This window comes from Neolamprologus brichardi, chromosome 12, assembly GCF_056152115.1.
Source record: "Neolamprologus brichardi isolate AB-2024 chromosome 12, ASM5615211v1, whole genome shotgun sequence".
In the NCBI taxonomy this organism is placed as follows: Eukaryota; Metazoa; Chordata; class Actinopteri; order Cichliformes; family Cichlidae; genus Neolamprologus; species Neolamprologus brichardi.
In genome coordinates this window covers 19,716,839-19,739,866 of record NC_142115.1, presented here as the reverse complement: position 1 = coordinate 19,739,866, position 23,028 = coordinate 19,716,839, and the positions used below count along the sequence as shown (strand labels likewise).

Genomic DNA, 23,028 nt, shown 5'->3' with positions numbered 1-23,028 from the left:
TCATGAACAATGGGGACAAGGTGTACGTGAACTTTAAGACCGTTCAGCTCATATTAAAATCAATGTATCAACAAGCACCTTTTTTTCAAATTAATGGAATTTGATTGATATGATGCCCACCTTTGTTTTCATTTCCTGTTAATTCTGTATTATGTGTGTGATGAACTTTTCCAATTGTCATCCTCCCAAACTGACTCCAAGAGCATGCAGAACAGTTAAGGTCAGTGATCATGATTCAATAATAAGAAAGAGACTAGGCAAAAATGGCACCCATGAGAGACTCCCGGGGCAAAAACCACTTCTGAACAAAAAGGACACAAAGATTCGTCTCACATTTGCCAACAAAAACACAGCTTCCCTTCCCAGATCCCTGAGATTTTTGTGGACTGATGAGAAAAAGGTGAACTTTTTGAGTCCCATTAAACCTGCTGTAAAACTAACACAGCATTTCATAAAAAGAATACACTCAACAGTCAAACGTCCTGGTGGCAGTATGAACAGCTTTTTTGCTTCAGGTCCTGGAAGACTTGCAGTGATTGGTGAATCCATGAATTTTATTCTCTACCAGAAAGTCCTGCAGGAGAATGTCTGGTCATCAGATCGTGCCCTGAAGCTCAGGGTGGACTTGGATTATGCAGCAGGACAATAATCGAAAACACACCAGCAAGTACACAACTGAATGGTTAGAAACAAAGAAACAATTTTTTTTTTAAACTAAATGAAGTCTTTGGAGAGACCTTGCCAAAGTCCAGACTCAAATCTGATTGAGATCCTTTTGCACAAACGATTCATGCTCAAAAACCCTCAGAGTTTGGTGTTTTTTTTTTTTAAAGTAATGTCATATATGATATCATATGTAATATCTGACAGGGAAGGCTGAATTTTACCAGCAAGCAGTAGTGACTTACATTTGTTGCAAATCACCCAAAAAACCTTTACTTTTTAAGCAGTTCCATATTGCATAATGTAACTTAAAATATTCTGAATTACACAAAATCACGTAAACACTTTGCTTTCTAACGTATTGTTTTTATTTTGTTGTTGTTTTGTTTTTTAAAGGCAGATCTATGAGCACCAACGTTACAATGAACACGACATTCAACCTAATTAGATACGTCACAACACCACCGTGAGGGGTTCATCTCTCTCATTAACGATCTTTGTACTTCCGGTTCTCAGCTCCGTCCTCTCGCGGCAGCTGCACGAACGCGCCAAAATAGGAAAACAGCAGGCGAGTCTGTGACAGGCGCAGACAAATCCACCAGACAAAACTTTGAAATTAAAGCGGCGTGTCTTCAAATGCGGCTTCACGCACACGTTTAGCTATTTTGTTTTCGTGTTTTGTACCCGGAACATCGCGATAGAAGATGGTTCTGCAGAACAGTGGACGCTACAAAGCGGACCGAGGACCGAGTGGGGATCCGGAAAACCAGTAAGTCCCAGCAGCTCTAACAGATCAAACGCTTCATAACACTTTGTTATTCAGAATATTAATGGATGACCGAGGACTGTCAGAATTTAGTGTCACTGTTGTGTGCGTTTGAACCAGGGATGATGGATCCTCCTTATCGGCCCTCAAGCGGCTGGAGCGCAGTCAGTTCACCGACGAGATGGACGCTCGCTTCGGGTTCGACAGGATGAAGGAGCCGGGAGAGAAAACGGGCTGGCTGATCAACATGCACCCCGTGAGTCCTCGCACTGCGGCAGTTTTTACTTTCTGTCTGCTGCAAAAAAAAAAAAAACTCATAACATTTATTTTTTATGCTCTGCATTTGTAGGCAGAGATCCTGGATGAAGACAAGAGGATGATCAGCGCGGTGGACTATTATTTCATACAGGAGGATGGAAGCAGGTTCAAGGTGTGTTTGGGAGGAAAGCAGAGCGCTGTAACGCAGCTTCTTAAATGTCCTGCATTTTACATTTTCTCTCATGTATTCTGTCTGTGCTGTAGGTGTCTTTGCCCTTCAAGCCATACTTTTACATTGCGACGAAAAAGGTAAGTTAGTGACTGTGATTATGCCAAGTGAACATTTTTTTTCAAAGTAATAAATAACAAAATGTGTATGTCCAGAACTGCGAGAGAGAAGTCATCTCATACTTATCTAAGAAGTTCCAAGGAAAGGTGGCAAAGCTCGAAATTCTCCCAAAAGAGGACCTGGACCTGGTGAGAGTTTCAACTGACTTTAAGTTATCTAATAAATAAATAGTGAGTAAATAAATAAGTAAAATAAATGTAGATAAATAAATATTTTCTATATTTATTTACACAGAATTAATGAAGGAATAGTTGGTGGTTTAATTAATGGATGATTTTTGACAAGAGCACCACCACAACACATTTTCACTCATTTAAAAATCTAATCTGTTTATGTATGCTCACCAGACACTTCATTAGATATGCCTCACTAGTACTGGGTTGGAAGGCTGGATGGATCCATGCTTTCATTTTGCTTATGTCAGATTCTGACTGAACCATCCAAATGTGGCATCAACGAGGTGTACTGCCACTTACTGGATATTTTCCCTTTTTTGGACTATTCTGTGTAAACTCTTGAGATGTTTGTGAAGGATACTTCCCTATTGGCTGCTAGTGTTGACTTTGTGCAGCCACTCACATGCTGATTCTGCTGATCTGGTGTCTCCAGCCAAACCACCTTGTCGGACTGAAGAGAAACTACATCAAGCTGGCGTTCAACACCGTGGACGACCTCGTGAAGGTCAAGCGTGAGATTGCCCCGGCGGTACGTAAAAACAGAGAGAGGGAGCAGTCCAACGATGCCTACACCTCAATGTTGTCAAGGTATCACCGAACCTTCGTTAGATTCCTTTGATGTTCCGCCTGACGTTTCCAGCTTTATAATAACCCCTGGACACCTTTTTGTTCTCTTAGTGCGCTATCAGGTGGCAACGTGACCTCAGTGGATGAAGACGGGATGTCAAAGAGTATTTCAGATCAGTTAGACAACATAGTGGACATGAGAGAGTATGACGTGCCTTACCATGTGCGTGTGTCCATTGACCTCAAGATCCACGTGGTAAGATCAACTATGTCTGGTTCCAGTGTTTTCTAGTGAGGTGTTCCTCTACACCTGTGCACTTGTGCGTGCTCTTCTTATCTTAACTGTCTTTACTTTTCAGGCTCACTGGTACAATGTTCGATACAGAGGCAGCGCTTACCCGCCAGAGATTGTACGGAGAGACGATCTTGTGGAGCGACCGGTATCAGGATTTTGTCGTTTTAAGCCTTCCATCATTCATTCAGAGTTATACTGAAGTTTTGATTTATGTCGGGGCTTTTCTGTGAAACGTTGTTTCCCTGCAGGACCCTGTCGTTTTGGCGTTTGACATCGAGACCACCAAGCTTCCGCTGAAATTCCCAGACGCAGAGACGGATCAAATTATGATGATCTCCTACATGATAGATGGACAGGTAAGGTTCATTTGCGTTTGATTTTTCAAGTTTTTGTTACGTTCCTGTTTGTAATATCATCTAACAGTCCTTGTGTTTTCACGTAGGGGTTTCTGATCACAAACCGAGAGATCGTCTCTGAGAACATTGAGGATTTTGAGTTTACCCCCAAACCTGAGTATGAAGGGCCATTCACTGTTTTTAATGAGGACAATGAGGTATGTAGCCACTAACAATAAAGCATTGATGAATAATAGGCTGCTGTGTGTTTCTGTCAGTTTAATAACGCGCTGTAACGGTTGCAGGCAGCTCTCATTCAGAGGTGGTTTGATCACGTTCAAGAAACAAAGCCAAACATCTTTGTGACCTACAACGGAGACTTCTTTGATTGGTAAGCCTATTTTCTGTTTCTGTAAAAGCCAGTTACTTACTTTAAAGGTGAAGTGGGTAGAATACATTACAGGCAGTGGCTGCAGTGAACACTTTTTATTATTTTTAAGTCCTTGGTTTCACTTCAGCTTGAGCAAAAGTGGCCCAAGAACCAGTTCTTTGTGACAATAAGCAGCTACGACATAATGATGAAGCTGTTAATAGTGAAATATTTAAACTGTTAAAAAGCTGATTATATTAGATATTTATTCTTATTCTGTTTGTTATACTGATTACTTTTCTTGATCCTCCACATCTCTTCATACTGTTTCTCTCTAGGCCTTTCATTGAGGTTCGGGCTGCCCTCCATGGACTGAGCATGCACAGGGAGATCGGTTTTCAGAAAGATAACCAGGGAGAGTACAAGGCCAGTCAGGCCATCCACATGGATTGTTTAAGGTGTGCAAAAGTTTTACACTCTTAAAATGATAAGCATACACTTTACCTCCACCAAGGAGGTTATGTTCTTGGTAACATTTGCATGCATCTCTTTCTGTCCGTAGCTTTATAACTTGGATACTATGATTCTTGTGTAATGTCTATTGTCAACACATAGAAAGCATTTTATAAAGATTTAAAATCTCATGTTTAACCACATTTTAACACATATAATCAAAGTAAATGTTATATGTAATGTTGGTTTTTCATATATCCAACTTCAAACCTCCTTATCCTGTATCAGGTGGGTAAAGAGAGACAGCTACTTGCCGGTGGGAAGCCACAATCTGAAGGCAGCGGCGAAGGCCAAACTTGGTTATGACCCCGTGGAGCTCGACCCAGAAGAAATGTGCCGCATGGCAACTGAGGAGCCGCAGGTGCAGAACTAAACTCCCGTCTTTATAAAATAAAAACCGGAATCATTTTTAACGGGATGTTAACTTTCCACTTACTGTCTTTTCTCTTTCTTCCTGTCAGACTCTAGCAACCTATTCTGTGTCAGATGCCGTGGCCACATATTACCTGTACATGAAATATGTCCACCCCTTCATCTTCGCTCTGTGTACCATCATCCCCATGGAGCCCGATGAGGTTCGTCTGTGGCGTGCTTTGCAAAAAATTAAGTTAAGTTCTCTTTCTTTTCTTTTTTTTTTTTAAAGTGCATTTTACTAATTACCAGTCTCTCCTTTCTTGTGTTGTTCACCTGTTTCAGGTGCTGCGTAAAGGTTCGGGAACGCTGTGTGAAGCTTTACTTATGGTGCAGGCCTTCCACGCCAACATCATCTTCCCCAACAAGCAGGAGCAGATCTTCAACAAACTGACAGACGACGGCCACGTCCTGGACTCCGAGACTTACGTGGGTGGTCACGTGGAGGCGCTGGAGTCTGGAGTGTTTCGGAGTGACATCCCCTGCCGTTTCAAAATGGTACAGTCTGCTCACTTCTCAGAGCTCACTCTTCATCGGCACTTGTTTGTTTTTGTTTTGTTTTTTGTTTTTAAACGTTGCTCTCATTTCTGATGTTGCAACAGAACCCGGCTGCATTTGACTTCCTGCTGCAAAGAGTTGAGAGAACGATGCATCACGCCATCAAGGAAGAGGAGAAAATCCCTCTGGAGCAAGTCACTAACTTTAATGAGGTTTGTGGAGGAGGGGAGTTGCCTCTGTCTGTCTTTTTTTAATAAGTTACTCAACTTTTTTTCTGAGCTTGAAATTCAGAATCAACGCCGGTATTTTCTCAGGTTTGTGACGAAATTAAGAAAAAGCTGACGTCCCTCAAGGAGGTTCCAAACAGGATTGAATGTCCCCTCATCTACCATCTGGACGTTGGGGCGATGTACCCCAATATTATTCTCACCAACCGCCTTCAGGTTATTACTTTATTAATCAAAAAATGCTTATAATCACATCTAGAAAAGCATTAAATTTAGTCTTTATCTTCTAATTTTGTAGCCATCTGCTATGGTTGATGAGGCCACGTGTGCTGCCTGTGACTTCAACAAGCCTGGTGCCACGTGTCAGAGGAGGATGACCTGGCAATGGAGAGGCGAAATCAGTAAGTTATCTTTGGATATTTGTACTCTGCTTTTAAGCGATTTGGGGGAAAAAACGAAACCTTTGTCTCTCGCTGTCTCTCTCTGCAGTGCCCGCCAGCCGCAGTGAGTTTCACCGCATCCAGCAGCAACTTGAGTCTGAGAAGTTCCCGCCACTGTTCCCCAACGGTCCACCTCGGGCTTTCCACACGCTCACCAGGGAGGAGCAGGCCAAGCATGAGAAGAAACGTCTCGCAGGTTCCTCTTTTCTTTTTGGCTCCTTATAGTAGACTTTGACTATAAGTAATCAAAATAGTGGGTTATTAGGGCTAAAGTTAGTCCTGTCTTTATTTTTTTAAATCAGACTATTGTAAGAAGGCCTATAAAAAGACACACGTCACCAAGCTGGAGGAGCGAGTTACCACCATCTGTCAGAGGGAGAACTCCTTCTATGTGGATACTGTAAGAGCTTTCAGAGATCGCCGTTATGATTTCAAAGGACTTCACAAGGTATTGTAGCTATTTGATCAAATTATGCCTGATTTGTCTCATTTATATATTTATTTTTGCATAATTGCGTGCGGTAAAGGTTTTCTTTTCGGTGCTACCTTTGCTTTAGGTGTGGAAGAAGAAACTTTCGTCAGCTCAGGACAGTGGAGACGCCGCTGAGGTGAAGCGCTGCAAAAACATGGAGATCCTGTACGAATCCCTTCAGCTCGCTCACAAGTGCATTCTCAACTCTTTCTACGGCTACGTCATGAGGAAGGGGTAGGAGCCGGCCGCGGTTTTCATCAATCATCACAGATCCACTTGCGCTGTTACCTGAGCTTTTCGCTGCAGTCAGTACTGAGTGCTGTAGACTTGATGCTCTCTGTGTTTTTTTTGTTTGTTTTTTAATATGTTTCCATCAGGGCCCGATGGTACTCTATGGAGATGGCCGGCATTGTGTGTTTCACTGGAGCCAATATTATTACTCAGGCCAGAGAGCTCATTGAGCAAATAGGGTGAGTTGCATAATTCTTGCCAGCATGTTGGCTTTAATTGAGCTCACGCACTTTACAATTTATATTTTATGCTGCGGGTCAGTTTATTCAACTGTAAAAATGCTGCAATAAATCTCCGTCTCTGTGACACAGGAGGCCTCTTGAGTTGGACACTGATGGTATCTGGTGTGTCCTCCCCAATACCTTCCCGGAGAACTTTGTGGTGAAGACCAGTAACGAGAAGAAGCCCAAGGTGACTATCTCCTACCCGGGTGCCATGTTGAACATCATGGTAAAAGAGGGATTTACCAACGATCAGTACCACGAGCTGGTCGACCCCGCGTCCGTCACTTACAACATCAGGGCAGAGAACAGCATCTTCTTTGAGGTGGACGGACCGTATCTGGCAATGATCCTGCCAGCCTCCAAAGAGGAGGGCAAGAAGCTGAAAAAGAGGTAAGGTGATAATTTTGTGAAATGATTTGTGGCCTTCTTACAGGGTGTAATTAACAGAGTGGCCTTTCTTTTTAGGTACGCTGTGTTTAATGAGGATGGTTCTTTAGCCGAGCTGAAGGGTTTTGAAGTGAAGAGAAGAGGAGAGCTCCAGCTCATCAAGATTTTTCAGTCGTCTGTGTTCGAGGCTTTCCTCAAAGGAACTACTCTAGAGGAGGTCTACGCTTCAGTGGCCAAAGTGGCCGACTACTGGCTGGATGTACTTTACAGCAAGGTGCATATCTCTGATCAGGTTCTGATAAACTAGGGTCTCCTGTAACAAGGTGTTTTTGACATATTTCTGAATTGTATTGTTCAGCGGTCGTTTATTGCATAAGAATAATTTTTATAGAAAATGCATAACAAAAAAACTCACTGGATCATTTCATGTGTGATGCAGGCTGCCAACATGCCAGATGCAGAGCTTTTTGACCTGATTTCAGAGAATCGGTCAATGTCTAGAAAGCTCGAAGATTACGGTGAGCAGAAGTCCACGTCCATCAGCACAGCTAAGAGGCTGGCAGAGTTCCTGGGGGATCAAATGGTGAAAGATGCCGGTCTGAGCTGTCGCTATGTCATCTCCCGAAAACCTGAGGGTTCCCCTGTCACAGAAAGGTTCGACAGTTGCCGCGAAAGTAAACTTATTGTACCGTACTGAATATGTTAGATGGTAAAGCAGGGAAACCTTTAGGCTGTAGCTACACTATAATTGGTAAGTTGCTACTGTGTGAGTGTGCGGTGCCTCGGTTGTCAGGTCTGGTTTAAAAAACCAAAACAAAAGTGAAAAGATGATAACGTCCACAATGCTAATATTGAGACTGCAACTTCAAAATCTCTCACATCAGACTATTGCAGCAATACCGTATTTAAAAACTAGGCTACTGATTCGATAGGTTTCCTGGTGTTACACAGCACCAAAGACTTTTCTTGAGCTCGCTTTCCCATTTTTGAATATCCTTAGGAAACTAGCGATCTCTAATATGATCAGAAGTTAAAGCCATCGGCTCATTTTTGCTTCTGTGCATCAGGGCCATTCCTCTAGCCATCTTTCAGGCCGAGCCGAGCGTCAAGAAACATTTCCTTCGCAAGTGGTTGAAGATGCCCAGCTTGCATGACATGGACATCCGCTCTGTGAGTTTTAAGGGTAAAATTAAATGCGAATAACAAAGACAAAAATGTTCAAGTACTTTCATGTCATATGGTTTTTTTCCAGATCCTTGATTGGAGCTATTACATAGAGAGGTTGGGTAGTGCAATCCAGAAAATCATCACCATTCCTGCTGCTCTGCAACAGGTAAAATGTTTAAAAAAATAAAAATAAACAGAAAACTTAAAACTAAATAATTAATTTAATTGATTAAGAAAATAATAATGGCACCTTCCACTTTTTATTTCCATAAGGTGAAGAATCCTGTTCCCAGAGTGAGGCATCCTGACTGGCTACACAAGAAACTCCTGGAGAAAAATGACATATACAAGCAGAAGAAAATTAGTGAGCTGTTTACCAGCGAAGGCAAGAGACAGGTAAGGTTAACATCACAGTAAAGTGTCAACCACTAAGCCTTATTGTTGCACTCTAAATGTCTTCCTCGCTCTCAGATTGCCCATCAGCCTCTTGAAGCAGGCCCTGCTGCTGACATAGAGGATTTTGGGATGCCACCCAAACCCCTGCAGCCAGCTATCCTTATCAGCACTAAGCGGAAGCGGGCGTCACAGGGAGACGGCAGCCAGGTGGAGTCTCAGGATTTAGAGCTTACGCAGTCCTGGCGAGAGATCCTGGGACCGCCCCCTCCCACGGGAAAAACACGGGTAGGAAAGCAGAGGTTTCAGTATATTAAGCTTGAGACATTGTCATGCATTTGGAATCCAAGACGTTCCAGTGGTGAATGTTAAAAGGTTCAAACAACTTTTTCTGTGTGCAGGAGGAACGTCAAGTTTGGCTGCGCTACCATAAGAAAAAGTGGGAGCTACAGCTGAAGCAGAGAAAGGAGAGGAAAAAGAGGAGGAGGCTGCTGGATGGGGAGGCTCAACCAGTGGGCGGAGGAGTGATCAGAGGTGGTCCCATCACAGGCCTGGGGAGCTTCCTCCGCAGAACAGCTCGCAGTATCCTCGATATGCCGTGGCAAATTGTCCAGGTAGTGCAGAGCGATCCTGTTATCATCCACAAATAATTTCATAATATAAAGATATTGATCTTCTCTACTTTTACATTTGTTTTTCTCAGATTGCAGAAACTAGTCACCCTGGTCTGTATAAGCTTTGGGCTGTGATTGGAAATGACCTCCACTGCATGAAACTCAATATCCCGCGTGTCTTCTACGTCAATCAAAAAGTCCCAAAACAGGAGGAGGGAGCGACGTACAAAAAGGCACGCTACAAAAAAATACATTAAATAATGCAATGACATCACTGTGACTATAGAAGAAGTTATCCAAAATGACTATCAGAGCTGTGTGATTACAGGTGAACCGCATGCTGCCTCGCTCCAACATGGTTTACTACCTCTATGAGTACTCTGTGCCAGAGGACATGTACCAAGAGCACATCAATGAGATCAACGCAGACCTCTCTGCACCTGACATCGAAGGAGTCTATGAAACACAGGTCAGTGTAATTTTTTACACTGCATAGTGGCCGTGTTATAACTGTATAGTACTGGAAACAGAACGCAGCGAGTCGTTTGTTTCAGGTTCCTTTGCTGTTTCGAGCTTTGGTGCAGCTAGGATGTGTGTGCATGGTCAACAAACATGTTGTGAGAGATATGGCCGGAAGGGAGGCCGACACGTTTGATCTGGAGCATCTGGAGATGAGATCGCTGGCCCAGTTTAGCTACCTGGAACCTGGTAAGAGTCATTCAGACACTTTAGATTTAAAAGTTTTGACAGCAGACTTTTGATGGTCATAAATGTCACAATTTAATATTTACTAAATTATTACTTTTCCCTTTTGTGAAAAAGAAAACCGTTTCACTGCAATTACTTGTGAATTTTGATCTGCAACTACTATGTTTGCTTCTCAGGGAGTGTTCGCCACATGTATTTGTATCATCACAGCCAAGGCCACAAGGCTCTGTTTGGCCTCTTCATCCCCTCTCAGCGCAAAGCTAGCATCTTCGTCCTGGACACGGTAAGAATAATGGGCTTTCTTTGAGTTTCCTCTTTGTTTTAATACCAGAGAAGAAGTCTGTTTTCCTCTCAGTACCATTATGACATTTAATTGCATTGAGAATAAAGCTCAGTTGTTGGCTTGCGTTTTTTAGGTTCGAAGCAACCAGATGCCCAACTTGAGTAACCTCTACACAGCTGAACGCACGGCCCTCCTGGAGAAAACGACGGAGGAGCTTCTGCCTCCAGAGAAACACACCTTTGAGGTGCGGGCTGAAAATGACATGAAGGCGATCTCACGTGCACTCCAACGAATACTCCTAAACTACAAGGTAAAATAATCTGGTTATATTTAACATTTTTATTACTTTTTAATCTTTAAGTTTCATGCGACTAAATTTGCAAATGCCTGCTTTGTTTGTTGCTGTTGACAGGAGGAGCGCCGTGGGCCCACCCTCATCGCAGTGCAGTCAAACTGGGAGTTGCGTCGATTGACGGCCGGGATGCCGGTGCTCGAGGAGTTCCCGGTCGTTCCGGTTCATGTGGTTGATGAGATCAGCTATAATGTGTTGGACTGGCAACGGCTCGGTGCCCGGCGCATGATCCGCCACTACCTCAACCTGGACAGCTGTCTGTCACAGGCTTTTGACATGGCCAGGTGTGATCTCCATGTTTCTCTTCACACATGAGGTTGCTCCAGACAGAAAGGAAGACATTTTATTTTTATTTAAACCATTTTTTTTAGTAAGAGGACACTATAAACATCTTACATGCTAACTTTGTGGTTGTAGCCTCTAATAAAAGATTTATCCAGGCAGCAGAAATTGTTTTAAAACATTTTCAAGCACTTTTGAATTTTTTTTTTACTTTCAGATATTACCACTTACCTGTGGGGAACTTGCCACAGGATGTGTCCATCTTTGGCTCAGACTTGTTTTTGGCAAGACATCTACGGAAGCACAACCACCTGCTATGGCTTTCACCCACATCCAGGCCTGACCTGGGAGGAAAAGAGGCTGATGACAGCCGTCTGGTGATGGAAAATGATGACAGAGGCTCTGTGGAGATCAATGCTCAGGGATGTTATTCAACAGGTACAAAAAAAAGAAAAAGGAAAAAAAAGAAAATCACTAGAGGGATTTTTGAAGTCTGTCTTAATCGTCATCTTTCGTGCAGCATGTGTGGAGTTGGACCTGCAGAGCCTGGCGGTGAACACCATCCTCCAGTCTCAGCATGTCAACGACATGGAGGGCGGAGCCAGCCTGGGCGTCAGTTTTGATGTGATCCAGCAGGCATCTTTGGAGGACATGATGTCAGGAAACCAGGGAGCAAGTGCTCTGGCTAGCTACGATGAGACAGCTCTCTGCTCCAACACCTTCAGGTGTGTAAACTTCTGTGTTTGAGCGCAAGATTTGTGTTTTGCTCAAACCACAATTTTCATTGATTAATTTTTCTGGGTTCTCTGAGCAGGATCTTAAAGAGCATGGTGGTGGGATGGGTCAGGGAGATCACACAGTACCACAATGTGTATGCAGACAACCAGGTGATGCATTTCTACCGCTGGCTGCGCTCCCCCAGCTCGCTGCTGTATGACCCCGCCCTGCACCGCACCCTGCATAACATGATGAAGAAAGTGTTTCTGCAGTGAGTGCCAAATCCTTTATACTTCAAAAATGAAATCTAAAAGCTTTCTTTTGAAATAATGGTAAACTCTACATCAGTATGATGATATTCAGTTTCCATTTATCCAGACCTCATTCTCTCATTCTGGCCTTAGGTTGGTTGCAGAGTTCAAACGTCTCGGCTCGACTGTGGTGTACGGAAACTTTAACAGGATCATTCTGTGTACTAAAAAACGCAGGATTGATGATGCCATTGGCTATGTTGAGTATATCACCAACAGGTCAGTGTTTTTTAAATTCTCCAGTCTGATCTGGGATGACCAGAGTTTTAGTTTTCACATGTTTTTATTTTCGAAATCAGAATTAATCCCAGTGAGAAATGATTTTGTTACAAACACAATGTGTATAAAAAATATATATACAATTGAGGCCCTAAAAGTGCCATCTTAAATTTAAATTAAATATTCTAAAGTTAAAACAATACTTTAACTGTATAGACAAGATGTAAGTGAAAATAGTGTCACAACACTTAATTAGAACATTTGATGGAAACAGGTAAGAATTATGTCTTTATTTGCAACCTCGCAGAATAAACTCCAGCTGTAACATTAGTGCATCACATCACTGGAAATTGAATGTATTTTCTTGATGATGCAGAAAATGTAATTATGTTACATTTGATCTTAATCTGCTGCTAAGTTTGTTTGATTTTTAGCTGATAGAAAACTGATAATAAAATTGATCGGTTCCATTTTTTAGGCTGTTTAACATCATTTATCAATAAAATTCACTCCCCTCTGATTGGATCACAAACTAAAGGGATTTTGCACGTCTCCTTTAGTAAACTACTGGAGAAAATCAGATCCAATCAGATGTAAAAATGCATGCATGTGTTCACAGCTGTTGGCTATTTTGACATATTAACAATAGTATATTAGTAAAATGATGCATGATGCAAAGCAAGAGCCAGAACACTAAAATCAGAAAAACAAAAATAATCCATTAGAAGAGCGAGACAGCAGGGATTGTTGTGGTTTCCATCAACTGAAGTGATTTCTGTAAATTAAACCCAAAATGGGAGAACTGCCCATTAAAATAATGGATGTGATATTTAAATATTGACTTTATGACAAAATATGAATATAAAATCAATATTGCTACTCAGAGATACATACCTCCTGGGATTTTGGTTCTTGAAATATTTTTGTGGGTTTTTTTCCTGGTTTTCTGAAAGTATGTGACTAAAATAAGCACCAATACCTTTTAAATGTTTGACTTTTATTGTTTGCAACTTTTGAAAGTCTAATTTCCTGTTTCCAGTCTTTTACGTGTAACCCCAACATCTCACATTTCTAACCGTTTCTCTTCTAGCATCCATTCCAAAGAAATTTTCCACTCTTTGTCCATCTCCTTCTCGCGGTGCTGGGAGTTCCTGCTGTGGATGGACCCTGCCAACTATGGTGGCGTGAAGGGCAAACTGCCCTCCAGCGTCATGTATGGAGAGGTACTGCCAGATACTGGAGGTTTCTTCCTGTTAAAAGCGAGCTTTTTCTTCCCACTGTCGCCAAGTGCTTGCTCATAGAGGGATGTCTGATTGCTGGGGGTTTGGGGGTCTTTATCTTACAAACTAAAGCACCTTGAGGCGACTCTTTTTGCAATTAGGCCCTGAACTGAATTCATCTCCAATGTTGTTGTTTTTTTGTTTTTGTTTTTTGTAGGAAGGAGCCCAACAGAAGAAAACCAGACAAGAGGAGGGGGATGAGGATGGCAGTGAGGATGAAGATGAAGAAAATGCTGAGGAGGAGGACGGAGATGGAGAGACGGATGAAGTAGAGGATTTGATTGAGAGTAACTGGAATATCATGCAGTATCTTCCTCAAACCGCCTCCTGTCAGAAGTACTTCCTCATGATCGTCTCAGGTAAAAGAAGGAAAATCTCCCAACATTTTTTTTCTTTGCTTTCTAAGTTACTAACTCTCAAAACACCTTTACCTTGCCAGCGTACATTGCGGCGGTCTATCACAGCATGAAAGAGGAGCTGAGACGTAACGGCCCAGGAGCAACACCAGTAAAGAGACGTGGCAACAGCCAGGCTTCCCAGCAGGCCATTGGGGATCTGAGTGCACTTCCTGGTAAGAAGCTGATCAGGAAGCTGTTGTATGTGCTAAAGACTTCTGTTGTATTTCTCTGGAACTGCAGATTACGCTCAGCCGAGTGTTTAATGTTTACGGCTTTAAAAATTCTCTTCCACAGGAATGATCTCCTTCTCCCAGGAGTACGTGTCCAGCGAGCTGACACAGAACATTTTCACCATCACTCAGAAAATCCAGAAGAAGGTCACTGGTACCAGGAGTGTTACCCACACCTCAGAGATGTTCCCCATCCTGCCTGGGTCACACCTTCCACTCAACAACCCAGCACTGGAGTTTATCAAATATGTCTGCCAGGTAAAAAAAAAAAAAAGAAAGAAATCTGCTCCTTTTTTTTTCTGCAGCGGTTATTTATATTTCCCCCATCCTTCCCTTGTTTAGGTTCTTACACTAGACGCCAACATTGTAAATCAGGTGAACAAGCTGAAGAGAGACCTCCTACGTCTTGTGGATGTTGGAGAGTTTTCAGAGGAAGCCCAGTTCCGTGACCCGTGTAACTCCTACATCCTGCCAGAGGTTATCTGTCACCACTGCAATTTCTGTCGGGACCTTGACCTCTGCAAGGACCCGTCAGTGGCACAGGTAAGAGTACAATAACTCCTGATAATCACATTTCGAAACTGTGAAAGTCAGAAATCTAAATGAGATAAACTTGTTATCTTTTCCTCAGGATGGTTCGGTTTTGCCTCAGTGGTTCTGCTCTAACTGTCAGGCGCAGTATGACACCGAGTCTATTGAGATGGCTCTGGTAGAAGCCCTGCAGAAGAAACTGATGAGCTATACGCTGCAGGATCTGGTGGGTAAAATAATGCTCAGTATATCAAAACACCTGGCAAAATTTAAGCAATGAAATGATAAGAAAAATGCACTCACTACTTCTGGTTGTTTGTTTGTTTTCCTGGCAGTAAAATCTAACTTGCATGCTTTTTGGCAGCCCATTTTCCAGAAGGTGCCTCACAGGTTTTGTTCAATTTCAGGTGTGTAGCAAATGTAAGGGAGTGAAGGAAACCAACATGCCCCTCTACTGCAAATGTGCTGGAGACTTTGACCTCACCTTCCCAGCCAAGGTTCGTACTTTGAAGCACACGGCATCACTCTGTTCAGCGATGAACGCATATTATTGACACTGCTGTTTTTGGTCTGTTCACAGAGCTTCTCTGAGCAGATCACGGTGTTTAGGAACATAGCATCCCACTACAACATGAGCTTCCTGGAGGAGACCATAGGCTGGCTGCTCGTTATGAGCCCTCAGATCAACCAGGGTGTTCACTGAATATGAACTTCACTGACACTTCCTTCGCTCCATCCAAATCAGGAAACAGTGCTGAAATTCATTTTTGAGTTTTAGCAAACTTCAGCAGCATTGGTCTCTGCTTCTTGCTGTGTGATTGTGTAACCAAGATGATTCCCCTGTAAATATGTTTAGATTATATTAGTTATGCATGTGTATGAAGATTTTCACTGATAATAAATGTGTTTTTTGTGTCTTGGTCTGCTTGTGATTGCTGCAGTTCTGTATTTTTCCTAAATGACATCTACTCTGTCGTTACGCTGTCTCAGTTTTCTCCTCCCTCCCTCTGCTGCTAATGTGTCTGCTGTAAATTGCGCACAGCTTCAATTACATGACCTGCATCCACTCTAATTTCTTCTGCTGTGAAACTTGACTAATGCTGCCTCATTGCATGTTGCGTAATCTTTCATTGTTTCTTTGGTTTGGCGACAGTGAAGATGACTTTTTTTTATTGAGCAAATTTGAACCTTGCAGACTGAAAAAGATTCATTTCTGGCTGGTTGGAAATTGTTTTTTTTGTCGTTATCCCATATGGGAAATATGTATCTGGTAGTGAACGTTATGTATGTGTGCTTTAGAATTGCCTTAATCCACACATCCCCTTCACTTTAAGTTCATTGTTTCACAGATGACTCACGTTACCTCCTGGTGGGTGTCTCCCAGACAAGTAATCACATTTCAGACTTAACTGCTGTACAATCAGATTCACTTCTTTGAGGTTCTCATAGACATGCTCTGCGTGTATGTTGATAAAATGAAATGGTGAGAGCAATTTTGTGCTCTTAAATGACTTATTTGCATCAGGATCTCAGCAAATGTTACATTTAGTTAGTATGGTTTGTCAGACAAATTACAAAAAACTATTTAAGCTGTATGCTGTGAATCTTCACAATTTTTTATATGGTGCAAGTCTACAGTTTCCAAAATTAAGTGACTTTCTGCCAACCTTCATAGCAGATATTGATCATTCGACTTGAGTCTTAAATTTTTGTGGGTTTTTTGTTGTTTTTTTTAAACCACTGACATCTGTCTTGCTCCTTGGCAACCAGATGGATTCACACTTCCCCACAATCTTGTTACAGGAACCATTTTATGGGAAATGTCTGCATTATTCGATTACTGTTCATAGCCCTCCTTGTGTTTCTCCTGGTAGTTTCCTCCCGTGTGCTGAGCACATCAGACTGAAAGAAGGAAATGAATCAGAGCCTTCAGATGCTTCGGTTTTATCTTTGTCACAATTTCATGATTTTGTTTTTCCTTTTTAAAAAGTCCCACCAGTCCTTATGTTTGAACCAAGTTAAAGGTTATTTATTGTTGGATTGAATGTCTACAATACATCGACATATGCTGTATGGTTTTTATTTTTTGGTAGCACTTTTAATGCCATACTATCAAACATTATTAAGGTATTAGCAAGTGCCCAAATTCATCATTTATATAGCATTACTCCTCCTTAGTATGACATTTATAAATGCTGATATATTATTATGACTATGATTATTACTAGCAGTGATGTGGTAGCAGTGATAGCTGTACATGATGGATAAACATCTGTATTTATAAACGGCATGCTAAGGAGAAGTAATGACAAACAAATGATGAATTAAGCACTTACTAATGTTTCCTAGTGTGGCGTTGTTATAAAGTGCTGCCAGTCTTTTTCTCATGACAGTGTACTAAAATGGTTTGCTGTTTTCAAAATAAACACATTCTCTATATGCTGTTAATATATTCTGAGGTCGTGTCAAGTTAAAGAGAACTAACTGTCTTATGCAAAGATTTCCACAGGGATCTCTTTCTTTTCCCAGTTTTTATCCCCACTAACATCAGCACAGTGTCAAAGTGAGCTGTCACTGACACCTGAGATGCAGTTGCTGTTTGCCACAGTTGGTGGTGGGGAGTCCGTGCACTTGGCCAGCGAGGACTTTGGTCACAGCGGTACGCCGTCTGACAGGTCAGAATGGTTTGAGCCGAAGCTGTTGATGTAGCTGAGCTCTGTGGGTATGGGATTTGTGGGCTCCTTGGTCACCTGTGAAAGGCAGAAGATGTTATTAGACAAACATATCTCACAAAATAGTCCCTAAAAATAAGAAAACAGTCTTATTTTATCTTATTTTAAGGTGTATGATTTGTGCCTGGAGCAAAGTAATGAAGCCAGTGAGCTTCACAACGTGTGTTAGTCTCATGGTTATTGTCCATAAAATGACAAACGTAGCCCTGACTTTGACCACAGTTTAAGTGAAAACCCATTAGCTGACCATTATGTCTATGCTTGATTAAATCTTGAACAGTACTGTAGGAGCAGCGATTCTTGTGAATTGTGAAAAGACACTTCCCCATGACCTCAGCTCATCAGTCCTTCAGGCTGATGAGCTAATAATTGGCAGCATTCTCCACAAGACCTGGAGACAAACTAGATTTCTTCTCTGGATGGACAATTTAATTCTATTTATAAAAGTCTTCTACTGGATATAGAAGCAGATTCACAAAAATTCACAAAAACAAATGAAACTGAGTTGCGTTGAATGATTAATGCTTTTTTTTTGCTCACTTCATCAAACTTTCTCTCACTGTAGACTTCATTCTTGTCGATAAATGTCAGCATGATCCAGTCGCAGATTATTGTACACTACAGAGAGGGGAGATGAAGCAGAATAACAGTTACACTAATTGAACGGTGCCGCTTTAATGTCTCAGGATAAAAACAAATTAGTCAATACTCACAATCCCAACAGAAGTCATAGCAGTCACTGTGCTGATGATGGTTGGAATAGGACTAAATTTACCGGCCTGCACAAAAATGACACACAGTTGTTATGGAGTTGTACAGAAAATATTAAAAATGGAAAAACTGACATATTGAGACTTTAAAAACACAGACAGACAGACAGACAGACAGACAGATAGATCTTAATCATATTTTAATGTATTCTTCTCGACGGTGCTCTCTCAGCTTGGTTGTAAACAGTTCAGCTTACAGCACGTTGAGGTGACTGTTGTTGTGATTTGGCACAAATTGAATTGAAATATTGGGGGGAAAATTGTAGAAAATTGAAAATGTTTGTAACACTAAAGAGTTCATTCCTAATAAATAAAAAAAACATAACATAAAAAAAATAATATAACAATAGATACAACAATAAGCAGGTCTAAAGTAGAATCTACTCACATGTCCATGAACTATGATGTCTAGACGGATACCATAGGCCTTGATTAGTGTCCGAGTTTCTTCCCCATCCTTACTGTAGTATTTGGCAAACCTGTAGAATTACACATAAATTATTACAACAAGAAAAAAAAAACAGGTGAGCATAGCACAAGAGCGTTTTAAAGACTGTTTTAAAAATAAAGTATAAAAGTCAGCGTTGGACGCCGGTGCTAACCTGTAATAATAACCAGCGTCGGGCAGATCCTTTCGGAGATCAAGGCGACGGAACGAGTATGTGGGTTTACAGTGTGAGGGATCCAGATCCAAGTTACACTTCCAGTTGATGAAAACACCGATCACTCCTCCCTGAACTCAGACAGCATGACAGTAGTCATTTTTAACCCTCGTGGGTGCCATTCTTAAGACATCATGTAAACAGCAATATCCCAGAAGAAGAATATAAAGTATTCAAACTTTATCAGTAACACAAATGCAATACGTGCCTGAGTACTTTCTGGGCAAATCCTAAAAGTAATCTTGGGAAAATTCAAACACCAAGACACCAATCAGATTAGAATTAACTAATGAGAAATTTGGATAGAGACGGCACAAACCATAATGATGTTACCACATAAGAATCTGCAAAACTGTAAAATAAGTTTCATATTTACTGATAATAGCTGATTTGGGACAAATTGCAAGAATGGCGTTTCTGTCTTTTTTTTATATGTCTATTTTATGTCTATGTGAATTTTATTTATAGAGACATAAATTTATTCTAATTTCTATTGTAATGTTAAGATTTGTTCTAATTTTAGATTGCTGGCTGGGGGTTGATGTTGATCCACACATTTTTAAATGAGAAACACTCTCCACAAATGAAATATTGTGAACACTATGCAGTGCAGGCATCATACTCACGGTGTTGCAGAGCTCACTAAAATTCTCCCTCGCTTGTGCTGCGATGTATCCCAAGCGGAAGATGGGACAGTAGGGGTCACGCTCCTCATCATAGTGACACTTATTCAGGTATCTCTTACTGTCTCGCTTGTTTCGGGCATCCTTAATATTTCCCCTGCCAAAGACAAGAACATCAGTATCTGCAGCTTAAATGTCCAGAAGTATTAACTTCTATGTGACCCTACCTCAGCACTTTAAATTTGGGGAAGTGGATAGAGTTCCTGATGAACACTGTGAAATTGATGGCCTCCTCTAATGGTGGTTCTCTGTTGAAGACAGCAAATATTTAACATTTCCTTAAAGTGACCTTGAAGTGGTTTTTGCATCTGGTTCAGGTTACACAATTTTTTTGACTGCTTTGGTCATCATTTGGTCAAAGTAGTGACCGAGAAACTGATAATATCCATCTTGTCTCCAAGGAAGCACAGTGGATCTGTTTTCTCATATAGAGAAGGTTCTTGGTTCTTTCAAAACCCCAAAATATGTGAACTTTATTGTGTTTTACTCATCTGGATGTGTCTTGATGACTACTTTTTTTTCTCCAAGCTGTATTTAATGATGACTTAATATTTAATGCTTTACTAATTTTACTAGTTATTACACAAGAGATATCTTTTGGGGGTGGAAGCTCCAGTATTTCCCATTTTTGTAACATAATATAAAGAATTCAAGCTTAAGACTGCCACTGCAGTAAAAGCATAACCAAACAGAAATCTACTCCCTTTAGAGATCACCACAGCAGACTATCTGGCCCCATCTCAACTTCCCTCTCTCAAAACTGCTGTATGCTGTATGTACTCGTTTCTAATCTTGCACATCCTGGTCAATTTCAGAGAAAATCTTAACGTTTTCTGCTTTGCCACCTGTCTTTTTGTCAAAATCATGCATCAAGCCAAATCTCTTGTAAATTTGACTTTTCACTCTTGCTGCTATCATAGTCACAAATCACCTCTGACACCCTCCACCCTGCCTGCACTCTCCTCTTCACCTCTCTTGTGCACTGTGAATTTAAATGTTTTTTTAAACAGGTTTTTAAACTCATCTTACTTCACTACCTCTCCTCCTTGCAGCTTCACTGTAACATCTGTTTACCTCATTTACACACACATTCTGTTTGCTTCCACTGACTTTAATATCTTTTTTCTCCAGAGCATACCTCCACCTCTTCAGGCTCTTTTCCACCTGCTGCCTACTCTGAGCGCAGATCACAGTGCCTTCTGTGAACATTACAGTCCACAGAGACTCGTGCCTGACCCTATCTGTCAGCCTGTCCACCACTGCAAACAAGAAAGGGCTCAGAGCCAATCCCTGATGTAATCCCACCTCCACTTTAAAAACATCTGTCACTCCTACCACACAACTCATCCTACATATTCTTCACCGGCCTCTCAATTCCTGAAGACTACTTAAAGAAATTACAAGAAAGCTTGGCTGAGTATGTTCAGTAAATATTGACTTTCAAGCTTGTTAGGACTGTACCATTTTGTTTTTGCCTTCATTTCCATGTATGTTTGCACATGTTTTAATAAATCGCTGCACCAATTCACATTTTATTTCATGTTAGTTTCCCATGTTTTTGGATATTTAGGCTCAGTTTGAGTCTGTTTAGAACTTGTATGGATTTTTAGAGCAATGCATATATACCTGACATGATGCTGATGATTCTGTAGCACCCATCTTACCGTACTACAGCGTATTCCTCAATTGGACACCAGCTTTGTATCTCACAGGTTTTAAAGGTGTGGTTGTAGTACTGAACACATCTGCCCGTCCTTCTGCCTGTAGGAAAGTGTTTGAAACAAAGGGTGGCAAATACAAACCAAAAAAGGCATGAAGAAAAATTAGATGAGAAGTGAAAACATTACCGTGGCCACTGAAGTTGACTTCCCCTTCAACGCAGTCAGAATCGGTGGTGCAGTTGGCATCGGCAACATTAAAATGCTAAAGTGAATAGAGACAGATGTCAGTGATGGGAGGGAAAATGTGTCTTTGTTACTCAGTAGATTTTAGATGACCTCTCACCTCAGCACAGGTGCCTTGTCTCTGATTGAACGTGAATTCTCGTCTCAGTATTGTGCTAATCACATCGCCACCCTAAACAAAAAGGGGAAAAAAAGACTTAAAGTGGTTAACTCAAGCATGAGCTATGCTGCACAAGTTTAATGAAGAAATCACCTCTGAGGGTCTGGCATACTCCACAGTGTCCAGGATCTCATCTCCGTGAATTGCTGAGCCTTTCATGAGAGTATAAACAGAGCTCTCTGGACGGGTTTCGCTCTCTTGGTATGCTTTCTGACTTATAAAGACATACCTTCAGGATGATAGAAGAGACAGCGGTAATATCACATTTTCTACCATGATGTCAGTTTTTATTGGAGGTGTCATGTTACGCTGGATCTGCTCAGCCCTCTTTGCTGAAGCCAAGAAAAGGTGATGATGTACTTTAATTCAGGGCATTTAGTTTATTTCAAATCTGAAACACTTTACATCTGTTCTCCTTGGATATCATTTAAATCTCTGATAATATAGAGAGGGGATGAGCCACACTCAGTTGGATTGTTGAATTTTATGCTGTTAATTGCAAATGGGATGCATTTCCTCCCCACAAAACTGCACTACATGAGTTCAAATTTAAAGCCGTAGTGTATTTATTTTATCTGCATGAATATTATTCATTAAAAATGCTTTTAATTTTACTGTAATTAAATTTAAAAGAAAACACATTTAGACCAACAGATCTAACAGAAAAAATGTAGAAAAGACAAAATAAACCTTTGAATTTCATATATTGTTCACACACCTGGTCATTAGACATGCAAAAGTACAAACATGAAGCTTACCATATGAAATAAGTGATCACAAGAAACTGAACACCCCTGTAAATCACGCCAAGAGTTCTGTTCTTAACCACCATCACCTTGGGGGTCTCATAGTCCCAAAAGCCATGAATATACTCCTTCAGGAAGTTATGTAGCCCCATGATGATTTTATGGCACATTTCCGTCATATCCTCAGATGTTCTTGTGAAGTCTTATGATTGAATCTGTATATTTAGCTTTAAATATCTGTCATTATGTCTTTTTCTCCGCTCCAGCCTGCATTTCTCTCAAGCATCCCTGGCACCAGTGAGTGAACGAGAGAGTAGGGGGTGGGTCCTGATGTGGTTGAAGGCAGGCTTCATTTTTTTTTATGCCACTCTATTCTGATAAATCAGCTTTATGCCTGGATCAGCTTCTCCCTGTACAAGACTCTTTTAACTTTCATTTTCTTGTTATTAGTTTTTTATCTTTCTTTTTTTTTTTTACATAATGGCTTACTTTGCACATAAACTGTTTTTAAATTGTCGATTTTAAATTGAAATGACTGGTTTTGACCCCTGTGTGTTGGTCTGGATGTTTATGGTCAACTGTCAAGCCTGCAGAAAGGTGTGATGAAAAAGGGGATGCCAAATAAGTACAATAACCTGTCCATA

At 41.2% G+C, this 23,028-nt stretch overlaps 2 protein-coding genes across 2 annotated transcripts; one reads left to right on the top strand and one right to left on the bottom strand.

Moving 5' to 3' along the window:
• The first annotated feature begins 1,192 nt into the window (after positions 1 to 1,192).
• Positions 1,193 to 17,127, top strand: pole (polymerase (DNA directed), epsilon). The gene is made up of 48 exons (XM_087849103.1): positions 1,193 to 1,432; positions 1,550 to 1,685; positions 1,779 to 1,859; positions 1,952 to 1,996; positions 2,072 to 2,164; positions 2,646 to 2,800; positions 2,891 to 3,035; positions 3,139 to 3,219; positions 3,323 to 3,430; positions 3,517 to 3,627; positions 3,715 to 3,800; positions 4,118 to 4,237; positions 4,521 to 4,653; positions 4,754 to 4,867; positions 4,989 to 5,201; positions 5,306 to 5,413; positions 5,516 to 5,644; positions 5,727 to 5,829; positions 5,918 to 6,064; positions 6,171 to 6,316; positions 6,426 to 6,574; positions 6,718 to 6,810; positions 6,943 to 7,245; positions 7,321 to 7,516; positions 7,682 to 7,896; positions 8,310 to 8,412; positions 8,495 to 8,575; positions 8,683 to 8,805; positions 8,881 to 9,090; positions 9,204 to 9,416; positions 9,506 to 9,649; positions 9,745 to 9,885; positions 9,971 to 10,124; positions 10,301 to 10,407; positions 10,541 to 10,717; positions 10,820 to 11,043; positions 11,259 to 11,479; positions 11,562 to 11,766; positions 11,856 to 12,029; positions 12,163 to 12,288; positions 13,379 to 13,511; positions 13,726 to 13,927; positions 14,008 to 14,139; positions 14,261 to 14,454; positions 14,539 to 14,739; positions 14,828 to 14,953; positions 15,135 to 15,224; positions 15,308 to 17,127. The coding sequence occupies exons 1-48, from the start codon at positions 1,368 to 1,370 to the stop codon at positions 15,428 to 15,430; spliced, it is 6,879 nt and encodes a 2,292-aa protein (XP_087705229.1). The 5' UTR covers positions 1,193 to 1,367; the 3' UTR covers positions 15,431 to 17,127.
• On the bottom strand, positions 16,768 to 22,643 carry p2rx2 (purinergic receptor P2X, ligand-gated ion channel, 2). Its single transcript, XM_006784216.3, has 12 exons — positions 22,397 to 22,643; positions 21,732 to 21,867; positions 21,579 to 21,650; positions 21,422 to 21,497; positions 21,239 to 21,335; positions 19,742 to 19,822; positions 19,518 to 19,671; positions 18,832 to 18,962; positions 18,618 to 18,708; positions 18,173 to 18,238; positions 18,000 to 18,077; positions 16,768 to 17,477 (listed from the first exon to the last, which is right to left on the bottom strand). The coding sequence occupies exons 1-12, from the start codon at positions 22,561 to 22,563 to the stop codon at positions 17,379 to 17,381; spliced, it is 1,248 nt and encodes a 415-aa protein (XP_006784279.1). The 5' UTR covers positions 22,564 to 22,643; the 3' UTR covers positions 16,768 to 17,378.
• Between the last annotated feature and the right edge of the window lie 385 nt (positions 22,644 to 23,028).

Bases quoted from the DNA above. Each gene is read 5' to 3' on its own strand.
- pole (XM_087849103.1), top strand. From the start codon at position 1,368: ATGGTTCTGCAGAACAGTGGACGCTACAAAGCGGACCGAGGACCGAGT. The intron at 4,654-4,753 runs GTGCAGAACTAA...TCTTCCTGTCAG, and splicing joins TGGCAACTGAGGAGCCGCAG to ACTCTAGCAACCTATTCTGT. The intron at 5,645-5,726 runs GTTATTACTTTA...CTAATTTTGTAG, and splicing joins TTCTCACCAACCGCCTTCAG to CCATCTGCTATGGTTGATGA.
- p2rx2 (XM_006784216.3), bottom strand. From the start codon at position 22,563: ATGACGGAAATGTGCCATAAAATCATCATGGGGCTACATAACTTCCTG. The intron at 21,868-22,396 runs GTAAGCTTCATG...ATCATCCTGAAG, and splicing joins GTGATCACTTATTTCATATG to GTATGTCTTTATAAGTCAGA. The intron at 18,239-18,617 runs GTGAGTAGATTC...ATTTTTGTGCAG, and splicing joins ACATCATAGTTCATGGACAT to GCCGGTAAATTTAGTCCTAT.